The 25,173-nt window shown below is 41.4% G+C and overlaps 1 protein-coding gene across 1 annotated transcript; it reads left to right on the top strand.

The window, feature by feature from the left end:
• The first annotated feature begins 6,544 nt into the window (after nt 1-6,544).
• On the top strand, nt 6,545-23,595 carry LOC140896312 (fatty acyl-CoA hydrolase precursor, medium chain). Its single transcript, XM_073307930.2, has 13 exons — nt 6,545-6,861; nt 7,740-7,881; nt 9,053-9,186; nt 10,947-11,100; nt 11,786-11,887; nt 14,085-14,189; nt 15,926-15,976; nt 18,580-18,717; nt 18,814-18,894; nt 20,642-20,789; nt 21,499-21,624; nt 22,718-22,790; nt 23,299-23,595. Exons 1-13 carry the CDS (start codon nt 6,545-6,547, stop codon nt 23,474-23,476), a joined length of 1,749 nt encoding a protein of 582 aa, XP_073164031.2. The 3' UTR covers nt 23,477-23,595.
• Nucleotides 23,596-25,173: the final 1,578 nt, after the last annotated feature.

Below are 25,173 nucleotides of genomic sequence, written 5' to 3'. Positions count from 1 at the left end.
ACTGTGGGAGCTAAATCTCATCCGCACAAGGAAATGTTACAGACTACGCCAAAATATTTTGTTACAACCTTATCAAAATGTATTGTGTTGATCGGGCAAAAATGTTGTTTTGTTTTAATTTTTATGTTACATTATATTATGGTTCAGAATAATGTCAGTTTTGGCTTTTACATTACAGAGTTACTGCTTTCCGTTTAGTTTTTTAGTAATTTGTTTAACACAGTACTATACTGTATTTGCTTTCTCTGTGTGTCTGCTGCTGCCCAATTGTGTACTTCCGGTTCCAAATGAGGTGTGTGGTTAACTGGTCAGTTTGTAACTCTGGTGTTCATAACTCTGAGGGTCTACTGTATATTATAAATTATAATACAATATAACATAAGTCAAAATGATAACTTTAAAACTGTTAGCCAATACATATGTTAGGCCTAGGGCTTACCATATTAATATTGTATTATAACCAATATATGGGCAGTTATGTTAACCAAATTATGTTATGTCCTTCACACAATTCTGTCCACTTTGATTACTTATTTATCCCACAATATTCTGCAAAATTAATTGTGGCTTTTGGCATCAGCGAATATAAAGCTTGTCAAAGGCAAGATGCGTTTGTTCTATGTCCTAATACAGGTACCTTCCCAGGCAACTGGTTTAAAATGTAGTAGCCAAAATAGAGATTATGAAACAAGTTAAGGAACGGGTACAAATTGGTGGGTTGGCTCTTGGAACATAAGATCATAAGAGCTGCCATATTGGATCAGACCGTGGTCCATCTTGCCCAGTATTCTGTCTCCAACAGTGGCCTATACAGTGCTTTGTGAGGAATGTACAGAACAAGGCAACTATGGAATGAGCCACCTCTGTCTTCCACTCCCTGCTTCTGGTAGTCAGAGGTTTAGGGTTGTGTCCCTGACCATCTTGGCTAATAGCCATTGATGGACCTGTCCTCCATGAACTTATCCAGTTCTCTTTAGAACTCAGTTATACTTTCGGCCATCACAATTTCCCATGGCAATGAGTTCCCCGGATAAATTGTGCATTGGGTAAAAAAGTACTTTCTCTTGTTTGTATTAAACCCACTGTCTATTAATTTCATTGGGTGACTCCTGAATTTTGTATTGTGTGAAAGGGGAAATGACACTTATCTAGTCATTTTTTTCACACCATCCATAATTTTATAGACCTTTATCGTATCCCCCCACCCCTTAGTCATCTCTTTTCTAAGTTCAACAACCCTAATCTTTGTAGTCTCTCCTCATATGGAAGTTGTTCCAGTCCCTTAATCGTCTGTGTTGCCCTTCTCTGAACCTTTTCCAATTCCATTATATCCTTTATGAGATGGAGCAGCCAGAATGGGAAACAATATTCAAGTATTCTTAGGTGATATATAAAGTGCTTTCTAACTTGTAAGCAACTGTGCTGTAAATACAAGAGGCATGGGGGGGCGGGCATATTTGGAAGCACACCTTCTGTGTGGTGAACATACTACAAAATAAAACATGCTTCTTGGAAAGAGGGTACATATGTCTCTTTTTTATATTATACTGGTTGGGCTCTAGACAAAAAAATTGGCTATGTTTGATTAGTTGGTCTCTTAAACATTCTTAATAATGAATGATTGGCTATACTTTTAGACAGTAAAACAAAACATTTCAATAATTTCCCACTGAAAATTTCAATGAAATTGATACATCCCTGGAAAATGTTTTGATTTAGTTGAATCAGAATTTTCCAATGGAAAAGTGTTCCATCAGAAAATTGTTTACAGTTATATCTGCCAGTTTTTAAGCAAAACACCCAACTCAATTTGCTGCGTAATCCCGGTATACGGTTGAATGATCCAGACAGTCTACAGAATGTCATGCCTTCTTATAGGTCTTTATACTGTAATGTTTGAGTTTATAATCCAAGCAAGGTGAAATAAAGTTGAAACCATTATTTCAGGACAGTCCCAAAGTGCTACTGGTTAGTGACTGCAATGTACTTTAAACAGCAAATAATCTATGTCTGAAATTGTGTAAGATGTCAGCTGTTACTTTTATGTAATCTTTGCACTTTACTGACTTTTTAAAGCAAAAGCAATGAACTGGACCTCTGACTCCTGGAGCATCCTGCAAAATGTCAACTGGTGAGAATATTTTGCTGCTGTCCCTGATTCTTGCAGCCTGGTTCACAACCTTTACAGTTAATGGTAAGATTTTAAAATATTTTACACTATTGCCTCTCCTGGGGAAACAGAACAATTGAAGTACGGTGAGTTGGGAACAGCATGGCTCGTGTGTGTGTGTGTGTGGTTTTAACACAGGAGCTGGGCACTCATGAATTGTTTGGAAGAAATATGACAGTCTGAATATCAAAGTGTTCTTGCCTGCTTTTCATTTTCCTGTTTTCAGGCATGTGCCTGTTTGTTGCAACTTTAGTTCCTACAATGTCTTCATTACTCCCATGTGATTGTGAAGGGCACTCTCCTTAGTGGAACAGGTACAGCTACATTAATATTCATTAACTAGTATTACCTGAACAGCAATAAACTACTTATTTAGTGCTACAGATTTACACAGAGCCTTCTAAACAGCAAACTACATTCCCTTCCCAGAGAACCTGGACTTCAGTCGCATCTGGATCAGAGCCTGGGCACTTTTTCAGAGGGCTCAGAAAATTCTTTTCCCCTCACCTGTGCCAGAGGCAGCTGGAGGACCACTAACACAACCGGGGCTCTCTGTACTGCAAGCCTGATCTGACTGCAGGTTATGAAATATGGTTAAAGTCCACTCTGCACAATACCCTGAAACCATGTTAGTAATAGTAACTAGTGGTAAGCAGTGCTGTGACTGAATTCCCAGGAGTGGGTCTACTTGCAGTGCTGGCAGGATCTTACTGAAGTTGTGTTGGAAATGAATCTGGCCCTATATGCACACTTAAAAGAAGAATTCTGTTTGGTCTGTGCAATACAGCATTGGCATTCGCATTCTCTTAGTTTAGATTCAGTTTCGGGTAAAAGACACCAGACCAGACTAACTTGCAGTGCCAGTTCTTCCACTTACTGCCACTTTCCCATGCATTAAAAATGCTTTCCCTGGCCCAGTGCTTAAACTGGGACGGATTGCAAGGGGTCACAGACTCAGAAAAAAAATCAGGCCAGATTGCGGAAGGGTGCACTGTAAGCACTCTCTTATCAAAGTGGCTGTTCCCAGATTATGATAGACGCCCACCTCCACTTTTTTCAGATCACCTTAAGCATTGCCCTGGCTGCTTTTTACCCTTAGGTAAAAATTAAGATTTGTATTAGGGCTGTGTATCAAACCTGCGTAGTGAGACACTATGCCATGCAGAGCGTGTTGGGTGATTAATTCACTGTTGACATTACCAAACACTGACTAAATTTTTCCCATTACACTGTATATAAAGCAGTCTGGCTCTGGAGATTAAATTTTCCAGTTTATAGATGGATGAGCACAATCAGATCCTGATCATAGATGCTATGGTAGTAGAAATAATATAATAATAATAATCATTTCAGCCTCATTTCTTAGTTTTGATCATTACGGACATGTTCTGTAAACTGAATTATATAACTATATAACAGATCCTTAAATCTAGTCCCCTCAATTTTGGAGTTCAGGGTGTGGAGTCAAATCCCTAGATGTAAATTCTCTCTGTGGTTTCAGTTCCAGGTGGAATGTAAAACTGGAAGAGTCCTATTTTCTGGATCCAACTTAAGTTCAACCAAAATGGCAGAAATCTGGAAAGAACAACTGATCTTGTGAACAACTTATGATATTTCAATGCCGCTGAACCCAAACCCAAGCTCCATTTTGGTTTTTAACCCAAATCTCAACCTAAATTGAATATGGATGTAAACATCGCTGCCTTAGCCAAACTACTATCCAAAATAAAATTTTAAAAACATGTCTTAAAATGGAGCTAAGGCTGCTGAATTCCTTTAATTAAATACACACAGTTTAAAAATACAGGGAATCTTGATTTAAGTTTCCATCTCAAAATTTAAAAATCACTCCAGCATTCATACATTAAATTGCAATAAATACACTCTCGTATTATCTAAGTATAAACATAACAACAGTAATTCTGACCATTTTGTGAGTCTGTACATATACAAACAATACCCCACATAAAATGTTATTAAATCACAATGACTAAGTCGTAATAATCTGTTAAAACTAGATACTACATAAAATAATTCAAGATGAACTTCAGATGGGTAGTTCTCCACCAGATACACAGGTGTAGTGAAAAATAGCCATAAATGAAGCACTCCTTCATTTATACTGGAGGATGTTTGTGTTTGTGACACATTGGGGATTCTGTCTATACCACTTCTGAGTTGTGGATGATTTTATGAGAGTGTGTCATGAAATAACTGTGTCTTGGAAAGCCTATATGTATGTGGATCCATTCTGAGTTAGCAGGGTTGTATCATGTCTCTGCCAGACGAGAGACAGTGGTGAGTGATCAGCACTCAGTGATCCGTCTATTCAAAGTAAAACACAATGGGTTTGCTCCAGCTGTGAGAAGACACTTTCTCCTCTTGTCTGAAGGGTGTGGGGTTTCAGAGCAGTGGAACATTACCAAAAGGCAGAACATAAGAAGCAGGTGACTATAAAGGGACTGTGAAAGAGTGTAGGGTGAAAACAGGTGAGCCTGCACGCTGATCACGCAGATGTTAATCCGTTCCCCTTGAGAAAGCTGATGTGGGTAACTGGACAATAAGGCTGGCTGGCTGTATGGTCTAAGCAGCCAATTACCCCCTGTAACCGTGCCTTAGTGGGTCACAACTGAGGATGCCAAATTCAGGACGAACTGCTAAGAAATAGGGCAAACACAATCCAGAACTAGTGATTATTCTTTTATAAGATATACCAAACCAGCCAGAAAAGTAAACTCCTGTTTCACCATACTGGCTAACAAGAAAACATAAAGGTAATTTCCTTGGGCATTCCAGTTCTTATATCACCACCAAAAACACTAGATTCAGAGATGAGTGGTTCTTTACAATGTCTCATCAAATAATAGGTTCTTCTGATCCCAAAGGACCAGCCACACACACCCAAGTCAATATATAACTTAGATCTTACCCAAAAATCATGCTGATGCCAATCCTTTAGTATCTAAAATCTAAAGGTTTATTTATAAAAAGAAAGAAAGAAAGGTGAGAGTTAAAATTGGTTAAAGGAATCAATTACATACAGTTTTGGCAAAGTTCTTGGTTCAGACTTGTAGCAGTGATAGAATAAACTGCTGGCTCAAGTCAAGTCTCTGTAGTACATCCCCAGCTTGGATGGGTCATTCAGTCCATTGTTCAGAGTTTCAGTTTGTAGCAAGTTTCCTCCAGAGGTAAGAAGCAGGATTGAAGACACAATGGAGGTATTTCCAGGGCCTTTTATCGCTTTTGCCATGTTGAGGGCATTCCATTGTTTTTACTGTGGAAAATCACAGCAACAAGATGGAGTTTGGAGTTACACGGGCAAGTCACATGTCCATGCATTTCATCTAGTCACAGCAGGAAATTTCATTAAGGGTAGATAGGCATCTCCCATGGTTGGTCCATTGTCAGTTAAATGTTCTTTCTATGGGCCACTCAATTAGAATAGGCCCTCCAAGATGTGCTGGCTAATTACTTTGTGGGCGTTACCCCAGGAGCAAACATTTGAAATCCAAATATAGAGCCAATACTTATTACTTCACATACAAAAACGATACATGCATACAGATAGCATAAGCATAACAAGCAAATCATAACCTTTTCATAGACACCTTACTCGACAACCTTTGTACAATATTTGCTGCAAATATATAACAGTGGTTGCAACAATGATCTATATGGTCATATTTTAATCAGATAACGTCACACACCCCCATCAGCCCAAAGCTGATTAAGAGGCAGGAAGGATGCCCCAAGGAAGGGGGGAAGGGGAGAGAGGGCCAGCACTTCACCCCTTATCAAGATAATTAAAGAAACACTGTTGTTTTTTTAAAACAATAATAATGCAGTGTTGCCATTACATGGCAATCAATATGACTGAAGGTTTTCCTTAATAATACTTTCATAATAATAATACATTGTGTTAAAATAGCACAATGGTCATACTTTTGAAAGACATATAAGCAACTATTTTGCTACTGATGTCTTTAACACATAGCCAACAATTAATCAGCATAATGACTTCTGTATTACACATGCACTGATGCCAAGTTTAATGTTAAACCTTTTTCCTACCTTACAGGCATACATTATTATGCAACAAGTTGCCTGTAAGAACAACATATATTTTGATAATAAATTAATGCAATATACAGACTAGGGTTGTCAACCTTCCAGGATTGTCCTGGAATCTCGAGGAATTAAAGATTAATCGTTAATTAAAGATTATGCCAAGTGATGAAACCTCCAGGAATACGTCCAACCAAAACTGGCAACCCTAATACAGATCTCTCATAAACCTTGTTAGACTTAGAAGTTGATACAGTTTGGGGTTTTTTTTACTTGCTTGTGAATATTTATTGAAATATTCTGTAGGAAATGTTTAAAAGAAATCAAAGGTACATGCATAAGCATCTGAAGGACTTAGAAACTTGTCAGGTCATTTTGAACCTCGTGATATATAATCGGATTTTTTGTACATGTTTCACAGGACAAAATGCTGCACACCCAGAAGTGGTTACCAAATACGGGAAACTCCGAGGGCACCAAATCAAAGTTGATGGAGCTGAGGCACATGTAGATGTTTTCCTGGGAATTCCTTTTGCAAAGCCACCTATTGGACCTTTGAGATTTTCCCCACCGGAGCCAGCTGAGCCATGGAAGGGTCTCAGAGATGCAACTTCCTACCCACCCATGTAAGACAGTGACATGAACATGTGGATGGGTAGGAATGTGTAATATGGAGCAACACAATACTGACACTCATGCCAAAATAAATCTAGCAAAATGAGCTCTGGGGTCTGCTAATGCTCTGGGGTCTGTAACTGGGGTCTGTTAATGCCTGTAGACTGTTAACCTAGGTGAGTTTTAAAGGTAAGTCTTAGGATCTTTATTTGGCATTAGCAATGGACCACTCCCACTCTTCATCAATGATGTTATCCCTTGGAGGGCTTTTGAATCTCCAATTAGTAATGTTTATGAAACCTGTACCTCAGGAGTAGAACTGAAGAGGAGCTGAGAAACGTTGGAGGGACTAAATGCCATATGAATCACATTCCCAATGCTACATATATGAAGTTGAGGGCAGTCTATTCTATCGAGGTTCTTATTCTGCCCTCATCGCTGTAGTGTCAACGTGCCTTCCAGTAGTGCATTAAGTGACATGATTAATGTCTATACTATGCTATATGATTGGGGTATATAAGGTGGAAAAGAATCCAGTTGCATTTCCACTGAATGACAGCAACTGCAAGGAGGCTCTTATATGTCTAAGCTCCTGCGTATTTGCAGGCAGGTTGCTATGGTGTTTCAAAAAAGCCTACAAGTAAGTGTGTTCGCCTGGAGGCTGTGGCCATTGTCTGTATGACTCCTTAATGCACTTTTGGCTGGCAATCACAGGGAAGAAAATGTTTTTATGTTAAAAATGGAAAACAATATGATTCTCCATTGCCAACAATCTGGAAACCTATCACAGGTGGATTTGCTTTATTTATTGTGGATGGAGCATCTGTTGGTTTTTGTTACTATGATTCTGTTGAATATTTTATATATATAATATATATTAATTATTAAGGTGCCTACAGGATCCAGTGGCTGGACAGCATCTATCGGATACATTTACTAACAGAAAAGAAAAACTTCCTTTCCAAGTTTCCGAAGACTGTTTGTTCCTAAATGTGTACACACCTGCGAGCGCAGACAAGGACAAGTTACCTGTAAGCAACATTACTGCAAAATCGGTGCCATGAGTTCATCCCTGGTGTAACTCCATGGATCAAATTATACCTTGGTGTAAGTTGGCACAACTCCCATTAAGGGAGGTCAGTGCGTACATACTGCAGGGCTCAATCTGATTCCATAAGAGAAACTTCACAGCACTTTACCGCTGTATGCAAACTTTCAGGGGCAGTTCTAGGGGCTGCTTTTGAAAATTGGATCAAGCTATCTAGTTGCATGTTCATATTTTTAAAACATTTGTTGAGACTTACAACATATAAACTCTCTAATATTTTACAATTAACTATTTACTTAAATGTTAAATGTTAAATAAGTTAAGAAAACTGAAAAGAGAGAAACTAAGTAAATAGTAAAAATGTGCCCTGTCATAACTGGATAACTTCCAGGCACTTGCCTCGGTTTGGTGGTTTCTCATTTTATTTCCCATTTTTTGTTACTGTAACTCAGAATTATTTTCCACATTTAATGAACATCTATTTTATTCTTCATGCCATTCTGTATATTTCATACCATGTGAATTATCTTAGATCTAAGATCCAAAGAGACTGATATATTCTGCCAGTTTCTAGGGGTACATGCTGTTCTCCAAAGTAAATTAAGAAAAACCTTATTGTCCTTTGAAAATAGAATCTCTGTTAGAGTATGAAGTACTCTGTAAGGACATTTGGAATTGAAGAAATAGGGGTAACTATTCCCTTTCTTTTTCTTTCCTTTTCCTGCTGCCTTCTTCTCTACCTCTTACCCCAATTAAAAATAAAAAACCTAAACTCCCTACAATTTATAACCAACAAATCTGTGCCAATCTTTCCCCATATTTCTCTGCTTTCAAGTTCTATTCCCATCCCCTACCCTTTGTCTGTTTGTGTCTTTAGATTGTAAGCACTACAAAACAGAGCATTATAACTATATAAATATTTAATAAAATAATAATTTCGCTTTAAAACTGAAATTTGCATACACGAAAAAGTCTTACCACTTTTTTTTACTATACTCTCAAGCAGCTGAGCCAGCAAGAATTGTTGTGTTGTGCAATAGCACAAAATAGTACTTGATCACAGCACAAATAGCAACCTCTGGTTTGAATTTTACACCAGAAGTAATATCAGGGTGTTACAGATGCAGGTAACTAACTCTTCCTGCTTTTTTCAGGTCATGGTATGGATCCATGGAGGTGGACTAGTGATTGGTGCAGCTTCAACATATGATGGGTCAGCACTATCAGCCTTTGAAAACGTGGTGGTTGTAACCATTCAATACAGACTAGGGATCTTTGGATATTTTAGGTAAGACATTGTGCCCTAAAGGCACACAGGATAATGTTTCCATTACCAGTACTCCCCAGTGGCTGAGTCTGAAAAAGACAAGCACATGTCAATCCAGTATAGAGAGTCTTAACTCACAAGCCATAACAAATTAATTCATCCTTCTATGGGGAAACCTGAGTGAAAACCCTAATGCCACTTAGCCAATAAGCTGTTTAAGGAATTCTGCTGCATATAGGCAGAAGCCTAAGAGAGAAAGGACTATACATTTTTGTTTCTTACTCATATTTGTTTTATCGTTAATTTGAGATGGCCATAACCAAAACCCTGAACCTAAGTGCCCTAAAATTGTGGGAAAGTTCATATGCATAGCCTGGCTCAGCATTACCTGAACTTTGGAAAAGTTTGGGTGTGAACTAGCACTTCAGCCTATTCATGTTTTTTTACACAATGGGATTGATTTGGGTACCAAAGATCAAGGCTACAAATAAATTATCTGCATATACCCTCTCCAAAAGACAAGGAAAACAGGTATAGGATAACACGAATGCACCCAAATAAATATTGGAGAACAGATACATTTACTTGGAACCAAAACCACCATGATGCCCATCTGTGGGATGAACAGTGGGTTGTACATTAAAGGAAAAAAGGAAAATAGACCAGGAAGCCGCAATAGGACAGTATCATTATAAAGATGTCATCCACACAGCAGAAATTCCAAAGATATTTAGTGATTGATTGCACATCTATCTCTCCTTAAGCCACATACTTAATTCTCCTTTAACACTGTGTCCATTCTTCTTTTCCTCATTTTTCACCTGCATCCCAACTTTGTGAAATTTACCAGTAAGTATACTAATAACCCTTTGAAAACTACCAGTTTTCCATTATATCTTGATCACAGTTATAATCTGATCTCTTTGATTATCTGCTTTTTTTAATACTCTAATTCAGGTGAGGGTGAAGAAAATATCAGCCCTTCTCTCAGTGGAGAGGAAAATCTGAGCTGAAAAATATCATCTTGTAGGAGTTTGGGTTAATTCTTAGGCAGGTTTATCTAATCTATCTATGCACTATGCACTGACGTATTCAAGCCTCGGTTCAACAGGGTGTTTAAGCTTGTGCCTAACTTTAAACACATGAGTAGTCCCACCAGCTTCATTACTTCTTTGCTGAATAGGGACATTAGGGCTATTGTCATATATTCTGTGCTCATCACTATAATATCTGAGCAACAAAAGCCACTGTCATTATCTATAGTGCAACTGGAGGTGTGATGGCAGCTCAAGTAGTCATACCTGCATTAGTTTTAATTTAGCTAGCACAGCTGGGCAGTGAAGACATGGTGGCATGGAACACAGCTGTACAAGCCCCTTCTTGGAATCTTGGGCTCGTACTTGTGCTGCTAGCCTACACCAGGGTCCATGCTGTGGGTCTTCACTGTTATTTTTAGCCATGATAGCTAGATTAAAGCTAGTGCAGATATAACTGTAAGAGCTGCAATCACACCTCTGGCGGCAGTGCAGACATACCCTTCAATTGTGTTTCACTAGTGTCTGGGGCTAGGAGTGCTATTTAGATAACTGACGCTAGTCCTGACCTGAGTTTTCCAGAGTTCAGAGTCTTCTCACTTGTTTTCTGACACTGCCAAGAACTCCATTTTCAGGTGTTTGCTCCATTACCATTTTTGATACAATCCTTGGATATTTTTTATATAATACAATGTATGTTATAACACTCCAGGCTATCTACTTCTCTTTATATTCTCTTGCTTTCAGTTCTGGTGATGAACATGCCCGTGGAAACTGGGGTTATTTGGATCAAGTGGCAGCTCTCCAGTGGATTCAAGAAAATATTGAACATTTTGGAGGAAATCCAGGATCTGTCACTATATTTGGAGAGTCTGCTGGAGGAATCAGCGTTTCTGCCCTTGTAGGTTTTATAGTGATCACTAATGAATTTTTAAAAACACCCCCATATTTTTATTGTGAGTTTGTGAGCAAAAAGTCAGGGTGATGATGACAGGATTGAGTATTATTGGAGACTGAAGCAGCTGGGATCCACGGATCATCAACCTTCTCTGAAGGGAGAGTTTGATATTAAAGAATCTTCTGATTAATTAAACTCTTCTTTTCATACAATCACCTATTTGTTTTAGGAGCCCAAGTGTTGATTCCTCTTTAATTAATCTGAGTACTGAATTATTTTAAACAGCTGTGGTAGGGAACAATATTGTGGCCAGAGAGTAAAATTCACCAAGGTGTAAAAATTAGAGGTTAGTGCCTATGCCCCACTTAAGATCTGCATTAAGGATCACTTGCACATATAGTCACCCAGTCTGGGTGAGCAGCCCTGGTAACAGCACGTAATAAACATGCATTCTGGGTGAATTGCACATCTTTTTTTTTTTTTTTTAAATCTCAGCATATTTGGAATTGAGGATAATCTGCACCAGACTGTGAGAGTTTGGAAGTAAATCAGACCTTGAGTCTACAGAGCATTTGACATAGTCTAATAATATTTGCTTTTAAAAGTGAAATAATGATGTTAAAATGTAATTTGTGATTCAGTAGTCAAAATAGATTGTTTTTGCTCTCCTTCTTTTCCTGCTTTTCAGGTCTTATCTCCTCTGGCAAAGGGCTTGTTTCATAAGGCCATCTCAGAGAGTGGAGTTACAATCCGGGTTTTGTTTACTGCTCATCCTGAAGCACAAGTTAATGTAGGTTCTTTGTAATATCGAGTCTGTATTTGTAAAAGCTGGGACCTGACTTGCACCTGTAAAAATGTACAGTAACTGTAGACATGAGCACCTACATTTGTGTGTGGAAATAAGAAAACTGTGCATACTTGATATGTTAATACTCAGATACCCATTTATATGTGCATTTATCATTCTGGCCTGTTCACACCCACAGATGCACATGTACACACATATTTTTGGCTTAGTCTTACTCCCCATTTTTTTTAAAAAATGGCACCCAGCATCCCATTGTCAAGGAAGGTAATATGGTTTTGTGCTTAGAGTACAGCAGGGGTAGTCAATAGGCAGACCGTGGGCCAAATCTGGACCGCCAGATGCTTTTGAACGGACTGCAAAATCTTTTTATTTATTTATTTTCATTATTGCTATTAATTTCATTTTATTTTCTCTGGAGTCTAGGTCTTGACTATACCTTAACCAAGAAATTTTCACCTTGTCAAAAAATAATTGATTAACCCTGGATTACAGGACTGGCCAGTGGGAAACCTGAGTTCTATTCCCAGCGGTGCCAGAGGATAACACTCACCTACCTGACAGCAGAGGCGCCCATAGGGGGAACAGATGAATGTCCCCTTCCCACCTATTTTTGCACTTGCTCAAAGTTCCATAGACCACAGAGCTGGCGGGGGGCATGGCCTGACCACTTTTAAGTAGAAGACCTGTACCAAATCAGTACGGCTTCTCCCAGAACAGTTAGGAATGTCTCTCTGGATGCCTGGTCGTAACACCACTGAAATTTGACTCGACCGCCTGTCTGTAAAGATGAAGAGGCAGCTAGGCCAAATTTCAGTGGGTGGCATTGCAACCTGGCGTGCTGGGTTGCAGTGCCACTTAAATTTGGCCTGGCTGCTCCTCCATCCAAATGGAGGGGTGGCTGGGCCGAATGGTGTTGCAGCCCAGAACACAAGGAGTCTGCTCCTCTACAGCACAGTGTAGGAGAGTCCACTGAGAAGGACAGCACTCATGCACTGTGTGGATGAGATAGAGGGGAGACTCCCCAGCTGAGGGAGTGTCTAAGCCTTGGTCCCTGTGGGAGGTGTGGGAACTGGAATGGGGTCACTGCTGGGAAGGGAGGGGCAGGGAGCAGAACTGGAATTTGCCCTGCCCCCCAAGAAACATGTATATTGGCTCTAGGGAGACCAGATGTCCCAATTTTATAGGGACATATTTTTGGGTCTTTTTCTTATATAGGGTCCTATTACTCTCCACCTCCGTACCGATTTTTCACATATGCTGTCTGGTCACCCTAATTGGCTCCACTGCCTGACAGATATGTGTGAGGCTTAGTTGATTAACGTCTGTGAAGCTATTTGACTTCCTAATGTGGAAGGTTCTATAAAAATGCAAAGTATTGTTATTACATCTTGCAACAATCAAATCTGAAAGAGTTTACAGCAAAATTGGAACTGAACTTATTGGAGGCAGAAATGTCCTAGAGAATATGTCACCTTATATGATTAGTAGACAACACTGGAGCCGATGAAATCTATAGTTTGTAGTCACTTGAGTTTTTGGAGGATTCCACTAGGCTAGTTTGAGGTGCTCTGGGACTGGCCACTTAGGGACTTCCATGGGTTCCCTCCCAGCTAGCTTCTCATAGCTCTGCTGCCCCTGGCTCAGCTGACTCCACTGCTGAGCAACAAGTGTGACCTCTAGCCGCAAAATGTGAGAAAAGCTAATGTAGTTTACTGAGCACGCGACTGACAGAAACACTTATATGTTGTGATCCTGGCTCTGACACAGACCCTCTGTGTCTTGGTCAAGTCATTTAACCTCTGTGCCTTTGTTTACCCATCTTTCTACCTGGGAGGAGTTTTGTGATGATGAGTTAATGTTTGTAAAGCTCTGAGAAAGTAAATTAAGCCAGCAAGTGCACAAAACCCTCCTACATTGAGATGCTTAGCTGCGTGCAGACCCCTGATTTATTTGCAGCATCATCCCTTGAAAAGCTTTTGAAACATACGAAGTGCAGAATGTACAGCTGAGCTCCCTTTCTCCTACAGTAGGAGACTGTGACCCAAAAATCCCAGACCCACCCAAAATGTAAGGTGTACACAGCACACTGAAGGGATAAAGTGCTGTCTAAGAGCTAAATATTGTTGTTGTTATTCTCCATAGAAAGCTACTAAAAGTGATTTTTTTTAATTGATTGCAGAAAATTGCTAGGGTATCTGGCTGTCAATCAACCAGCTCTGCTGCAATGGTTCATTGTCTGAGGGAAAAGACAGCGGAAGAGATGATGGAAATAACGCTGAAGATGGTAGGTGACACTGTAACTCACTGTGTGTGGCAACTGATCATCTTTTACTGCAAACAAACAGGATTTCAACCTTGGGTCCAAGAGTGTGCTTATTTTCCCTTTCTGTTTGCATCAGAGGAGGAATTAAAGACACTAGATTATAAGCACTATGGAGCAGGGACCACACGCATTTGCATTTTCATTGCCTGGCACAATGGAGCCCTGATTGTGAATGGGGTCTCCGAATGCTATCTTGTTATAAACAATACCTAATAACTTGGGTTATTACACTTGGAAAGAAAATGAGTAAAAGGAGATAGGACAGACATTTATAAAGTAATGAGTGACAGAAAGCACAGTGGGCCATTTGTGTTTACCTTCACTGAGCACTAGTGCACTCACTATTAAAAGGCAACAAATGTAATAGATAAACTGCAATGCTATTACATGGTGCATATTAATTAAACCATAGAGCCAAATACAGCATCTTAATAAGCTTCTAATGAAGATTAGACTCGTCTGGCTAACGGTACATTTTCTGTCATGGCTGTCATCAGAATCAAGACTGCTGTGATTTTTTCACAACTTTTGACATTTGAGGTTTTTGCCATGTGGTGGAGGTGGCAGTAACCAACTGACCTCATTTCCCTGAGAACCTTAGGAGCCATCACATTAAAGCCTGGATACCATGGGAAGCGGGAGCTCTAATGGTTTGTCATGCTGGGGAAAGGTGTCAGACGCTACGATTTCTTCAATGGGGCAAGTGTGAAATGCACCAGGGCAGCCCTACTGCCCCTGCAGCTGTGGCAGAGACAATCAGGGAAGCAGTCCAGAGCGTGGTTCTCTCCTTCACTGAACTGACAGGCACTGGGATGGCAGTTTCAAATAGTTTTAGGATGGGATTTTCAAATCAGCCTATGGGAGTTCAATGTCCAACTCCTAGTAAACTTGGGTACCCTTAGACTCCTTTGAAAACCCCAACCTTAGCTATCTGTTAAATGTTATTGCATGGCTTTAAAAAATTTGTATTGCAAACCAAAGATCATTTGGCTATAAATAACATGATCTTGGCATTTTTCTCTATATTCATGATATTAGATTTTGTTTCACCATGACCATGCTATTTTTTTATATAACTTGTGATGATAAACCACTAGCCCCTCTTTAGAGTATATTAAGAATAACATCTGAAATTAGAATGAAAAATATAAAAATGTTGAGGCCTGCCTATCCTTATGCTTCAGTTGATCAGGACTGAATGGCCACCTCCCCCATAACTTAGCATCATTGCACCGGATGCTTTATTAGTGACAAAAAAGAAAAGGAGTACTAGTGGCACCTTAGAGACTAACCAATTTATTTGTTAGTCTCAGATGTGCCACAAGTACTCCTTTTCTTTTTGCGAATACAGACTAACACGGTTGCTACTCTGAAACCTCTTATTAGTGACAGTATTCACCTTCCTCTCAAGTATCAAAGTATTGCACTCTCACAGACGGCCAGCAGAGGGACCTATTCTATTTTTCTTTGGCAGTTCCTAAGTTCCTAGGGTCACCCTGCTTGCTGTTAAGCAGATGCAGCCATAGGGAAAAGACAGGCAGAAAGGGTGAAGATAATAGGTGACACTGTAGCTCGTGTCTGCAGTGACACTTCAACTTTTACTGCAATAAAATAAATAAAATGTGTGCTGTAAGATTAGAAAAAGTGGCAACCATCACACAACTCATCCTTTTCTTCTCCTCCTTGCCTTTTAACAGGAATTCACAACCATGCAGTTGAATGCTACATCATCTGGAGACTCTGAAACGGTGACATTTTTTTGATTTCCTCTTTGGGCTTTGAACTGTTTGTGTCTTGTCATGAACCCATTTTCAAAAGGGAGCTGGCATCACAGCAAGAATGTACCAAAACTCACAATTTCCCAGGGGGAACAAACATGAAAAATGCAGGCTTGCAAATACAAGCAAATGAGAAAATGTGCAAAAGGAAAATGGCCCATTTTTTCAGAGCTCCCAGTGCCACCACAGTCATCAGCCAAATGTATCCACTGGGACTGGATGGATGGCTTTTTAACATGGCATGCAGGAAGTAAGCACTGCATATTTGGGGATCTTACTAAGGATTAATCAAAACTTTGCACAAAGCATAAAACATCTGAAATTTTTGTTTTCGGCAGAATTGCAATTTATTGCCCCACTGACATGGTTTTCCCCATCACTACATTAGCTTACTCAACAGTTTGGCAACCCCCCAGCAAAATTAATTCTGCCCTTACTTACACAAATGCAGGCCCAGTAGTAGGGTGACCAGACGTTCCATTTTTAAAGGGACAATCTCGTATTTAAGCCCTCCTGCAGGTGTCCCGACTTTTTATTTAAAACGGTCAAATTGTACCGTATTTTCTATCTTGCCCCCATCAGTACTGGCAGGTCCTGCTGCTGGCCAGATCCCGGCTCGCCAGCCGCCTGCCCACCAGCAGTGACCAGGTGGGGGGAGTGGTTCCCAGTGGCTGACAATGGGGGTGGGTGTGCACGGCTCGTGGCCGAGCTCCCCTGGCTGGTCCATCAGTGCAGTGACTCAGTCCCCACTGCATGCAGACTCTCAGCCAGCAGGGCCCTTCCTCCGTCCCGTTTCTGGCCGTCTCTAGCTGAGCGCTGCTTGCTGCAGTGGCTGGTGAGTGCAGGAAGGCGCCAGGCAGCAGCCAGTTATGTGTCATTTCTGCTGCCCACCATCAGCCCTTTACGTGCTCCCCCTCTCGCTGTCCTCTCCCTGCTTTGCCCTTTTGCCTTTCCAGCCCTGCTGCTCCTCCATATCCCCCCCAGCGGGGTGCGTCCTGCTCCCAGCCCTGTGCAGAGAACCAGCCTTTGGTCAGAGCACTGAGCTCACCAACAGCCTAGCCAGCAGGCTCCTTCCTTCCCCCACTGCCTTTGGCTGGGCTGGTGCCCCGGGAAAACCCAAGACCCTCTGGCTTAGGGTGCCTGCCGGGAGATGCTGAGACCTGCATGTGCCAAAGCCCCGCACAGCATTGGCATGGGGAAGACTCTCCACCCCGCAGCTAAGCTCTGGAGTGGGGGGGAGCAAAAGGGGGATGAAATTTCCAGCCTGTTCATACCCTGAACCTGGAGGCTCCACAGTAGCCCCCAGGGTAGGGGCTTAGCACCCTCTTCACCCCCCAGCTTCCCGCCCTGGGTCTTGCCCCCAGGGAACGTGGGGCTGCTCTGTCTCCTAGGCACCCTCCCCTGCTGAGCCACCTCTGTGGCTGGGTTTGCTGAAGCCCCTGCAGTCAGGTTCCCTGGGCTCTGGTCCACAATGCATCCTTAGGGCTTAACCCCTTCCTGCCTGCATTGTAGCCAGGGAGCCAGGAGGCAGCTGGCTTATGTTGGTGGCCAGCAGCAGCCTAGAGGTGTTAGCTGGCTGTATACACTGTGCCGGAAGGAAGGAGCAAGCTGCTTTCAGCCATGGGGGTGGGGGGCGGTGCAGAAGAGATGAGCTCTGCAAAGACATGGGACAGGTCATCCCTTCATGCCCCTCCTCCTCCCCTGTGGCTGGAAGTAGCTCCCATCCCTTCCCTCCTGCACAGTGCCGAAAGGCTGCTGCTGGCCACATTCTGGTGAAGCCTAGCAGAAATCTGGGGGGTTGGGGGGAGCATGTGACCTTGCGTGCTCCCCCAATGTGTTTCCTTGGGAAGACACAGCACCAGATATCAGGAGAGGCGGGTCCATCCCAGAGGCCCAGCCAGGCATGGAGGGCGGAGAGCACAAGGCAGGGAAGGTCAGGTTGGTTGGTCAGTCACCCCAGCTGTGTGAGAGAGGTGTACGGGAGTGTGTGTGTGTCACCTCTCCCACTATGTTTGTGGGGGGGGGGGGGGTTAGAGGTGTGTATATCACCCCTCCCTGTGTGAACCCTAAAGCTTTAAAGATAAGAAGGTAAATAAAAGGAATCAAACTAAGCAGTTTCTTTTTAATGGAGGCTCAGTCAACTTGATGTTAATTTGTACGTTTGTACTGCGTAGTTCTGACTGATTGTCGTTGAACTCACTTGAATACAAGTAATTTTACCAGGTGTCCCGTATTCAGCAAAGGGAAATATGGTCACCCTACCCAGTAGGGTTGGAATGGTGTAAGCAAGGATGGAATTTGACTGACTTATCTATGTGCCATGAGCATTTGACATACAAAGGGCAGAACACACATTGTTAAACAGGATAGAAAATCTGCAGGAGAAACTCAGAACACGACTTGAAATGTGTATTCATCTCTTACATACGCATCTTACACTTTCACTAATAACATGTGAGCTCACCTGGGCACTTGTTTAGGTTTGGTTGAGGTCTGCTGTGGGAATCTTGAAATATCTTCTAGAGGCAAAAGTAACTTATAAATAACAAAGGAATTTGTTTTTTCCTCTGCAGTCACTATTTAGCTCTGCAGTTTTGGATGGTGTATTTTTTCCTAAGAGCCCTGAGGAACTACTGGCTGAAAAAGCAATCAATGCAGTCCCATATATAATAGGATTAAATAACCATGAATTTGGATGGCTACTTCCTAATGTAAGTGATTGTAATAGCTTTATTTATCTCCCAGTCTGTTAACTCTTTAGAAATATAGGAATTCATGGGCAATATCATGTTCTTTTTACTGTGCAGATGTTGAAATATCCTGCTTTCACTGAAGGGTTGGACAAAGAAACAGTAACCTCACTGCTACTGAGCTCAGAGTTCTTTACAGTAAGAGACTATTTCAAATTAATTAACATATGAGGGGTATAGTCCTAGGTGAGATCTCCCTCCCCAACTTTCAGTACAGTGTGCAAGAATATCTTACACCATACTGCTTTATTGCTGGGGTAGGCCTTCCCTTTTTAGAAGAGGTGTATATTGGGGGGGAATTCATTCTGGGCTAAAACTTCTGAACAGAGAGCAACATACTCCTGACAGAAAAGTGCCAAACAGGCACAAGGGGAAGAGAAGCACAATGCTGCTCCCTCTTGAGATTAGACACCCCACAAAATCTGCTGTAACCTATGCTCTTCTTTCCCTCCCCCACCCCCACCCCCACCCCTGCATGAGGTGGAGTCCCATTCTTTAATAGGAGTTCCACGGGCAGCGCAGGCCAGAAAGCCCTTGGCAGCATGGCTCCTGTAGGTATTGCATTGTCATGGGGCTGCAGGTAGTTGGGAGGGCCAGGCAGCAGCGCAGAGGTGAGGGACTTGAAGAGGGAGTATATCTCCAGTTTATCCCTGAGGTCCACCTACACCCATCAGAGATTTGGGGGTTTCAAACTCTTGGCCTCTGACAGAAAGGGATGGGGATAAACCTTGGTTCCTTTCCCCAATGGGAGAAGTCTGTGGAAACTAATGGAATTTCTGCTCGCCTGTATAGCTTATTCCCATGTGGAGGAAAATAGGTCCCTATGGAGTATTGTGAACATCAAAAGTTCAAAAATCATGGGATCGGCCCAAAAATCATTAGATTGTTTTAAAGAGAACATAGTAATTTTTGGTCTGTCTTTAGTTTTTTGAAGTCCCTAATGTGTGTGGCAGTTACCATGTTGCCAATGCCAACTCTGCCAAATGTATACAGTGAGGTGATTCTAGCCCTTCCTGCCAGAGCTCTCGTTGCTGCCCAATGGCACAGAACTTCCAGCTTCTCTCCAAATCTCACTCTTTGAGTTAATTAATTCTGTGGTCCGCCCTGCCCCAGCCCCACAGATACCCATCTCCCAGCCCAGCCATTAATTTACACACTTCCCTCCACCGCCCTACATCAGCCCCCAGCTGCTCAGCACACCTCTGCTCCTTCTGTAGCTCCAGGGTTCTTTATCCATTTTCCCCCTTCTTAGGCCTGTGTTGCAGCCAGAGAGAAAGAGGGGAGAGCCGGGAGCACGATTCATTTTTTACAGAAAGGAGGAGGGAACAAAGCCACCCTGAACACCCAGGCTGTTTCCTCCCTCTTCTCTCCCCAAAAACTCCTATTAGCTCCTGGGCAGAGGGAGGGGGAGAGTTCTTCTACCAAATGGTAAGGGCAGCCAATTAGAGGACGCTTTTTCTGGGGCAGGGCTGGAAATCCCATGATTTTGTCATGGTGAGACCTCCAGTGGACACCGATGTTGCATTGCTCTCAAGGAAGTCACTAGGGCTAGCGTCACTATTTCTGTTTGTTCATCAGCATTACTGATTGATAACACTTGTGTGGATGTTAATATAGTGGTCTCTGACCCCTTCGCAGTCCTGCAAACCTCTTCCTCCCAAAGACAGCATGAGTTGGCAACCTCACAACTTCTGACTCAGAGTTTTGAGTACTTCCCACGCCCCCCATGACGTGGGATTTTCTGTGGGAGGAGGTAACGTGGTCCAGTGTTCATAGGGTTAGCTAGTGGCTGCTGTGGCTGCTCTAGGGAAAATGAAGCTTGCTAAATGCTGCAGTTGTTTCCCATAAATATCATTATAACAAGTATCTTTATTGTTCATTCTAGCATGTTCCTGCTGAGTTCACTCATCTATTATCTAATGAATATCTAAGCAATATAGAGGAGCCTGCCCAGCTACGAGATAGGCTTTTTGAATTGATGGGAGATGCACTGTTTGTTGTTCCAGTCATTCAAACAGCTAGATATCACAGAGGTGAGTTTCCAATTAAGTACATATTTTTTAAAAAGGTTAAATTCCATCCTACTAATATCCTTGTTCAAAGCCTGACCAGGAAGTAGGTTCCTGTCTATATACCTGTGTCTGTAATGGATCATCACAACAGCTTTCAGCCCAAACCTCTGTTGTCATGAAACTTTTAGAAAAATGCATGGCCTTGGCTCTGGCTTTCATGAATCCTGAAAGAACCATAACAACCAGAAGAGCTGTACACATGGTAATAGAAATGGTCCCTTACAGGAAAACTAAAGAGCTGCAGGTTTAGAGAGTTGGTCCCCATTCTTGTTCTGCAGGGAAAGGAGCAGGCACATACCTCCTGCAATGGGTATAACAGAGTGAAAACCATGGAAGCAAATATAGGGGGTTCCTGTTCTTCACATTGTCTTATCTAAGGGACAATCAAGTGCATAGTTTAGTATCAGATGAACTTCTAAACTTTATCTATTGGCACCAGCTCTGTGACTGTCTGGGGGCTCTTTGTGCTGCAGATGACTATTTTCCATTAATCTTTGGTATTGTATGTTTGCACCTGAATTCCAGTTAGTATTAATAATCAAATAAATAATCAACAAAATAGCTATCATTTTGCCAGCGTCTTATCAAAGTGGCTGTTGATGAAAATGTATTGTTCTGTGTGGCATATATTTTTACTACTGGAACCCTTCTTATCTTTGTTTTCTATTAGATTCTGGCAACCCAGTCTACGTTTATGAGTTTCATCATCGATGGTATGAAGGTGTTAGACCAGACTTTGTAAAAGCAGATCACGGCGACGAAATTGGCTATGTTTTTGGAAAGCCCTTCTTAGCTGGTGATGTCTCCATGCTTGCTAAAGAATTCTTATTAAAGCATCATTATTGTGACACATGTGGAACTGATGTCTAATAATGTTGTAAATACTGAAATGTAACAGTTGTACGAACACTGTATGTGTCTCGGTCAGTGAGGTGAAATTATTGTATATTGGGTTATTGGAATTTCCTGTATGGCGGCATTGATCAAATTTATATTGGGGGTTGTGAATTTTTACTATAGGCCTATAATGCTCAAATTTATAGGGGTCGGTCTGTGCATGAAGGCAGCACAATGGCTTCCCAAATAAGAACACCCAAGCATATACTTGAAAGACAATGGGGCAAGTTGTTAGTTTCTAGGACTCTCTGTTCAGTCTCAAAACAAATTGAAAACTTGGTTTTCCCAGAGCTGAAAGTTACCAGATCAAGTGGCTATAACACTCCAAAGGTGACTTGATCCCTTTGAAAGGAGGTGATAAAAACTGTGCTGTGAGTTCAGGAGTGAGCTCTGACAGGGAAACAAGCTTACGCAGTCAGGCTCCACTGAAGGAACTAGTCCTACCAGGGTCCTAGTGCGGAAGGTAGTTTGGTACCTACTAAGTTAGACATGAATATAGTCTGTTTTATTGTTTGTAAAGTATGTTTTCTCCAAAATGCTTTTTGTTCTAAATAAATGATACTTTGCTTTTTTAAGGAACCTGGTTGGTAATTGATTACTACTGTAATTGCCCCTGCAGGAACAGGACTGTAGAGTCTGAGCCTAGATCAGCCCTGCTGAAGCAATCATAGTTAGTACCAGGAGACTGCTACTGAGGATCTGATCTCAGAGTCTGAGAATTGCATGATTCCCTCCTGAGCAGGTGATGGCTAAAGGCCTGAGACCTGGGCAGAGAACCAGGAGAGGGTCAGAGGTGCAGTTTGCCCAGTAACTGACATTATTATTACTTGAGCCCTATTAGCAGGCTCACTGCTGTAAAAGTAGAGGAGATGTGATCTTTGTTTCCTGTCTTATAGTAGTGAACTAGTTACTTTTTAATTGGAATCAATTCTGAGTGCACCTATCTCAATATAACCTTTGTGCTGACATTACATTTCATATCTTGCCTGCAGGTGATGCTGCAGAAGAAGAGGGTAAACTCAGCAGAACAATTATGAAATACTGGGCTAATTTTGCTCGAAAAGGGTGAGATTTATAATTCATTAATTAGGGGTCAGATTTTGTCATTGCTGCTGAAAACACTATGCCAGTACTTTTGTGGTGGGCCCCATCTTTCTGCAGAGTTTAAGATTTCACTTCACAACAAACTAGTTTCAAATCCCTGTGGCTGCAAAGAAAACATGCCAAATGTGATCTACTGCAGGGCTGTCTTACTGAACCTGGAGATAAACAGAAAAAATATGTCCAAAGGCTTGAGCTATCACATTCATATAATGAAGCATTAGAGCTGAAGCTTAATGAAGAAAATTTAAATGACAACATGTTTCACTGCTAATGACAGATCATTTTAGCAGAAACATCCAGATTGTGGGGTTGTGAGCAAAGCTTGAATTAACCACCACTGTGTCCTCTTCCCCACATCCCCCCAAGGAATCTGACCCTTGACAATTAATGAACAAACACTGTGTTGTGCAGTTTTCATCGCAATGACATAAAAGTGGCAAAATGATTCTTCACTGTATTTTTTTTCTAGAAATCCTAATGATGAAGGTTTGGTGACATGGCCAGCGTATAATCTGGATGAACAATACCTTATAATAGACTTCAAGCAGAAAGCAGCAAAGAAATTGAAAGAGAACAGAGTGGAGTTCTGGACAAAGACCCTGCCTAAAAAGATGGCTGAAGGAAAGAGAGAGCGCAAAGAGTTATAAAGTCTGAGAAGCATATGGGTTGCTTTTACTACAGTGAAATAAAACAAGATTATGTCATCTGAATGGGAGACATTTAATACTCATTTTGTAATTCATTATAATGTAGTTTAGTTTTATGTATGAGGCGTTAGAGAAGAACCTGAGCAAAACTGAGTCCCAGGAGGAACTGAGCTGCTCTGTTGCAAACCAGGCAGAAAACAGGCTGACCACTCAGTCTTAAGCAGAGTCAGTGATGTTTGCTCACAAAATAACACCAACTAGAGTTGTAGTACAACACTGTTGTAGAGTTTGGTACGGCACTGTCAAAAAATTATACAAATAAGTTCAAATACAGTACCATGATAATATATAGTACATGTAACACGTTGCAGATGCTGAGTAGCAGTGTTGCCCTTTATTCCCCCTTTATTTTCTCTCTCAAGAGACATTAGTCACTCATAGGCCTCGCATCTGCTCCCACAGAAGTTATGAGTTTTGCTATTGATTTTAATGCAAGTTCAATATAAGGTGCTGAGTGCTCTCCAGTTCCTTATAATGAAAATAGTTGCAGGTGCTCAGTGCCTTACAGGATCATGGCTCAACTCCAGATACCTAAGAACATCAGATAGCCTGATGGTCCGTTTAGCCCAGTGTCCTGTCTTTCAACAGTGGTCAATGCCAGATGCTTCAAAGGGAATTAACAGAACAGGGCAATTACTGAGTGATCCAGCCCATTGTCCAATTCCAGCTTCTGGTAGTCAGTGGCTTAGGACACCCAGAGCATGAGGTTGCATCCCTAACCATCTTGGCTAATAGCCATTCATGGATCTATCCTCCATGAACTCATCTAATTCTTTTTTGAACAAAGTTATAGTTTTGGCCTTCACAACATCCCCTGGCAATGAGTTCCACAGGTTGACTATGTGTTGTGTAAAAAAGTACTTCCATATGTTTTCAACCTGCTATTAATTTCTTTAGGTGACCCCTGGTTCTTATGTTATGTGAAGGGGTAAATAACAGTTCCCTGTTCACCTTCTCCGCACCATTCATGATTTTACAGACCTCTATCATATCTTCCCTTAATCTTCTCTTTTCCAAGATGAACAGTTGAATAGTTTTTAATGATGAATAGTTTTTAATCTCACATTATATGGCAGCTGTTCCATACCCCCCAATCAGTTTTGTAGCTCTTCTCTGTACCTTTTCCAATTCTAATCTATCTTTTTTGAGATAGGCTGACCAGAACAGCCTGCGGTATTCTAGGTGTGGGTATACCATCGCTTTATATAGTGCCATTATGATATTTCCTGTCTTATTATTTGTCCCTTTCCTAATGGTTCCTAACATTGTCAGCTTTCTTGGCTGCTGCACATTGAGCAGATGTTTTCAGAGGACTATTCTCAATGACTCCAACATCTCTTTCTTGATGGGTAACAGCTAATTTAGGCCATCATTTTGTATGTATAGTTGGAATTATGTTTTCCAATGTGCATTACTTTGCATTTATTGGCCATTTTGTTGTCCCGTCACCCAGTTTTGTGAGATCCCTTTGTAACTCTTCACAGTCTACTTTGGATTTAGCTATCTTGAGTAATTTTGTATCATCTCCAAATTTAGCCACCTCTCTGTTTACCCCTTTTTCCAGATCATTTATAAATACATATAAATATACATTGAATACCTACAATCACTTTTTTATTGTTTAGCCCCTTTTCCTA

Source organism: Lepidochelys kempii, chromosome 12 (assembly GCF_965140285.1).
Source record: "Lepidochelys kempii isolate rLepKem1 chromosome 12, rLepKem1.hap1, whole genome shotgun sequence".
Classification (NCBI taxonomy): domain Eukaryota; kingdom Metazoa; phylum Chordata; order Testudines; family Cheloniidae; genus Lepidochelys; species Lepidochelys kempii.
Note: the sequence above shows the minus strand (reverse complement) of the source record. Positions and strands in the feature narration are given on the sequence as shown.

Excerpts from the sequence above, each read along its gene's own strand:
- LOC140896312 (XM_073307930.2), top strand. The coding sequence starts at position 6,545 with ATGTTTAAAAGAAATCAAAGGTACATGCATAAGCATCTGAAGGACTTA. Across the intron at positions 6,862-7,739 it reads GCAACTTCCTACCCACCCAT|GTGCCTACAGGATCCAGTGG; the intron begins GTAAGACAGTGA and ends TTAATTATTAAG. Across the intron at positions 18,718-18,813 it reads TTGGATGGCTACTTCCTAAT|ATGTTGAAATATCCTGCTTT; the intron begins GTAAGTGATTGT and ends TTTACTGTGCAG.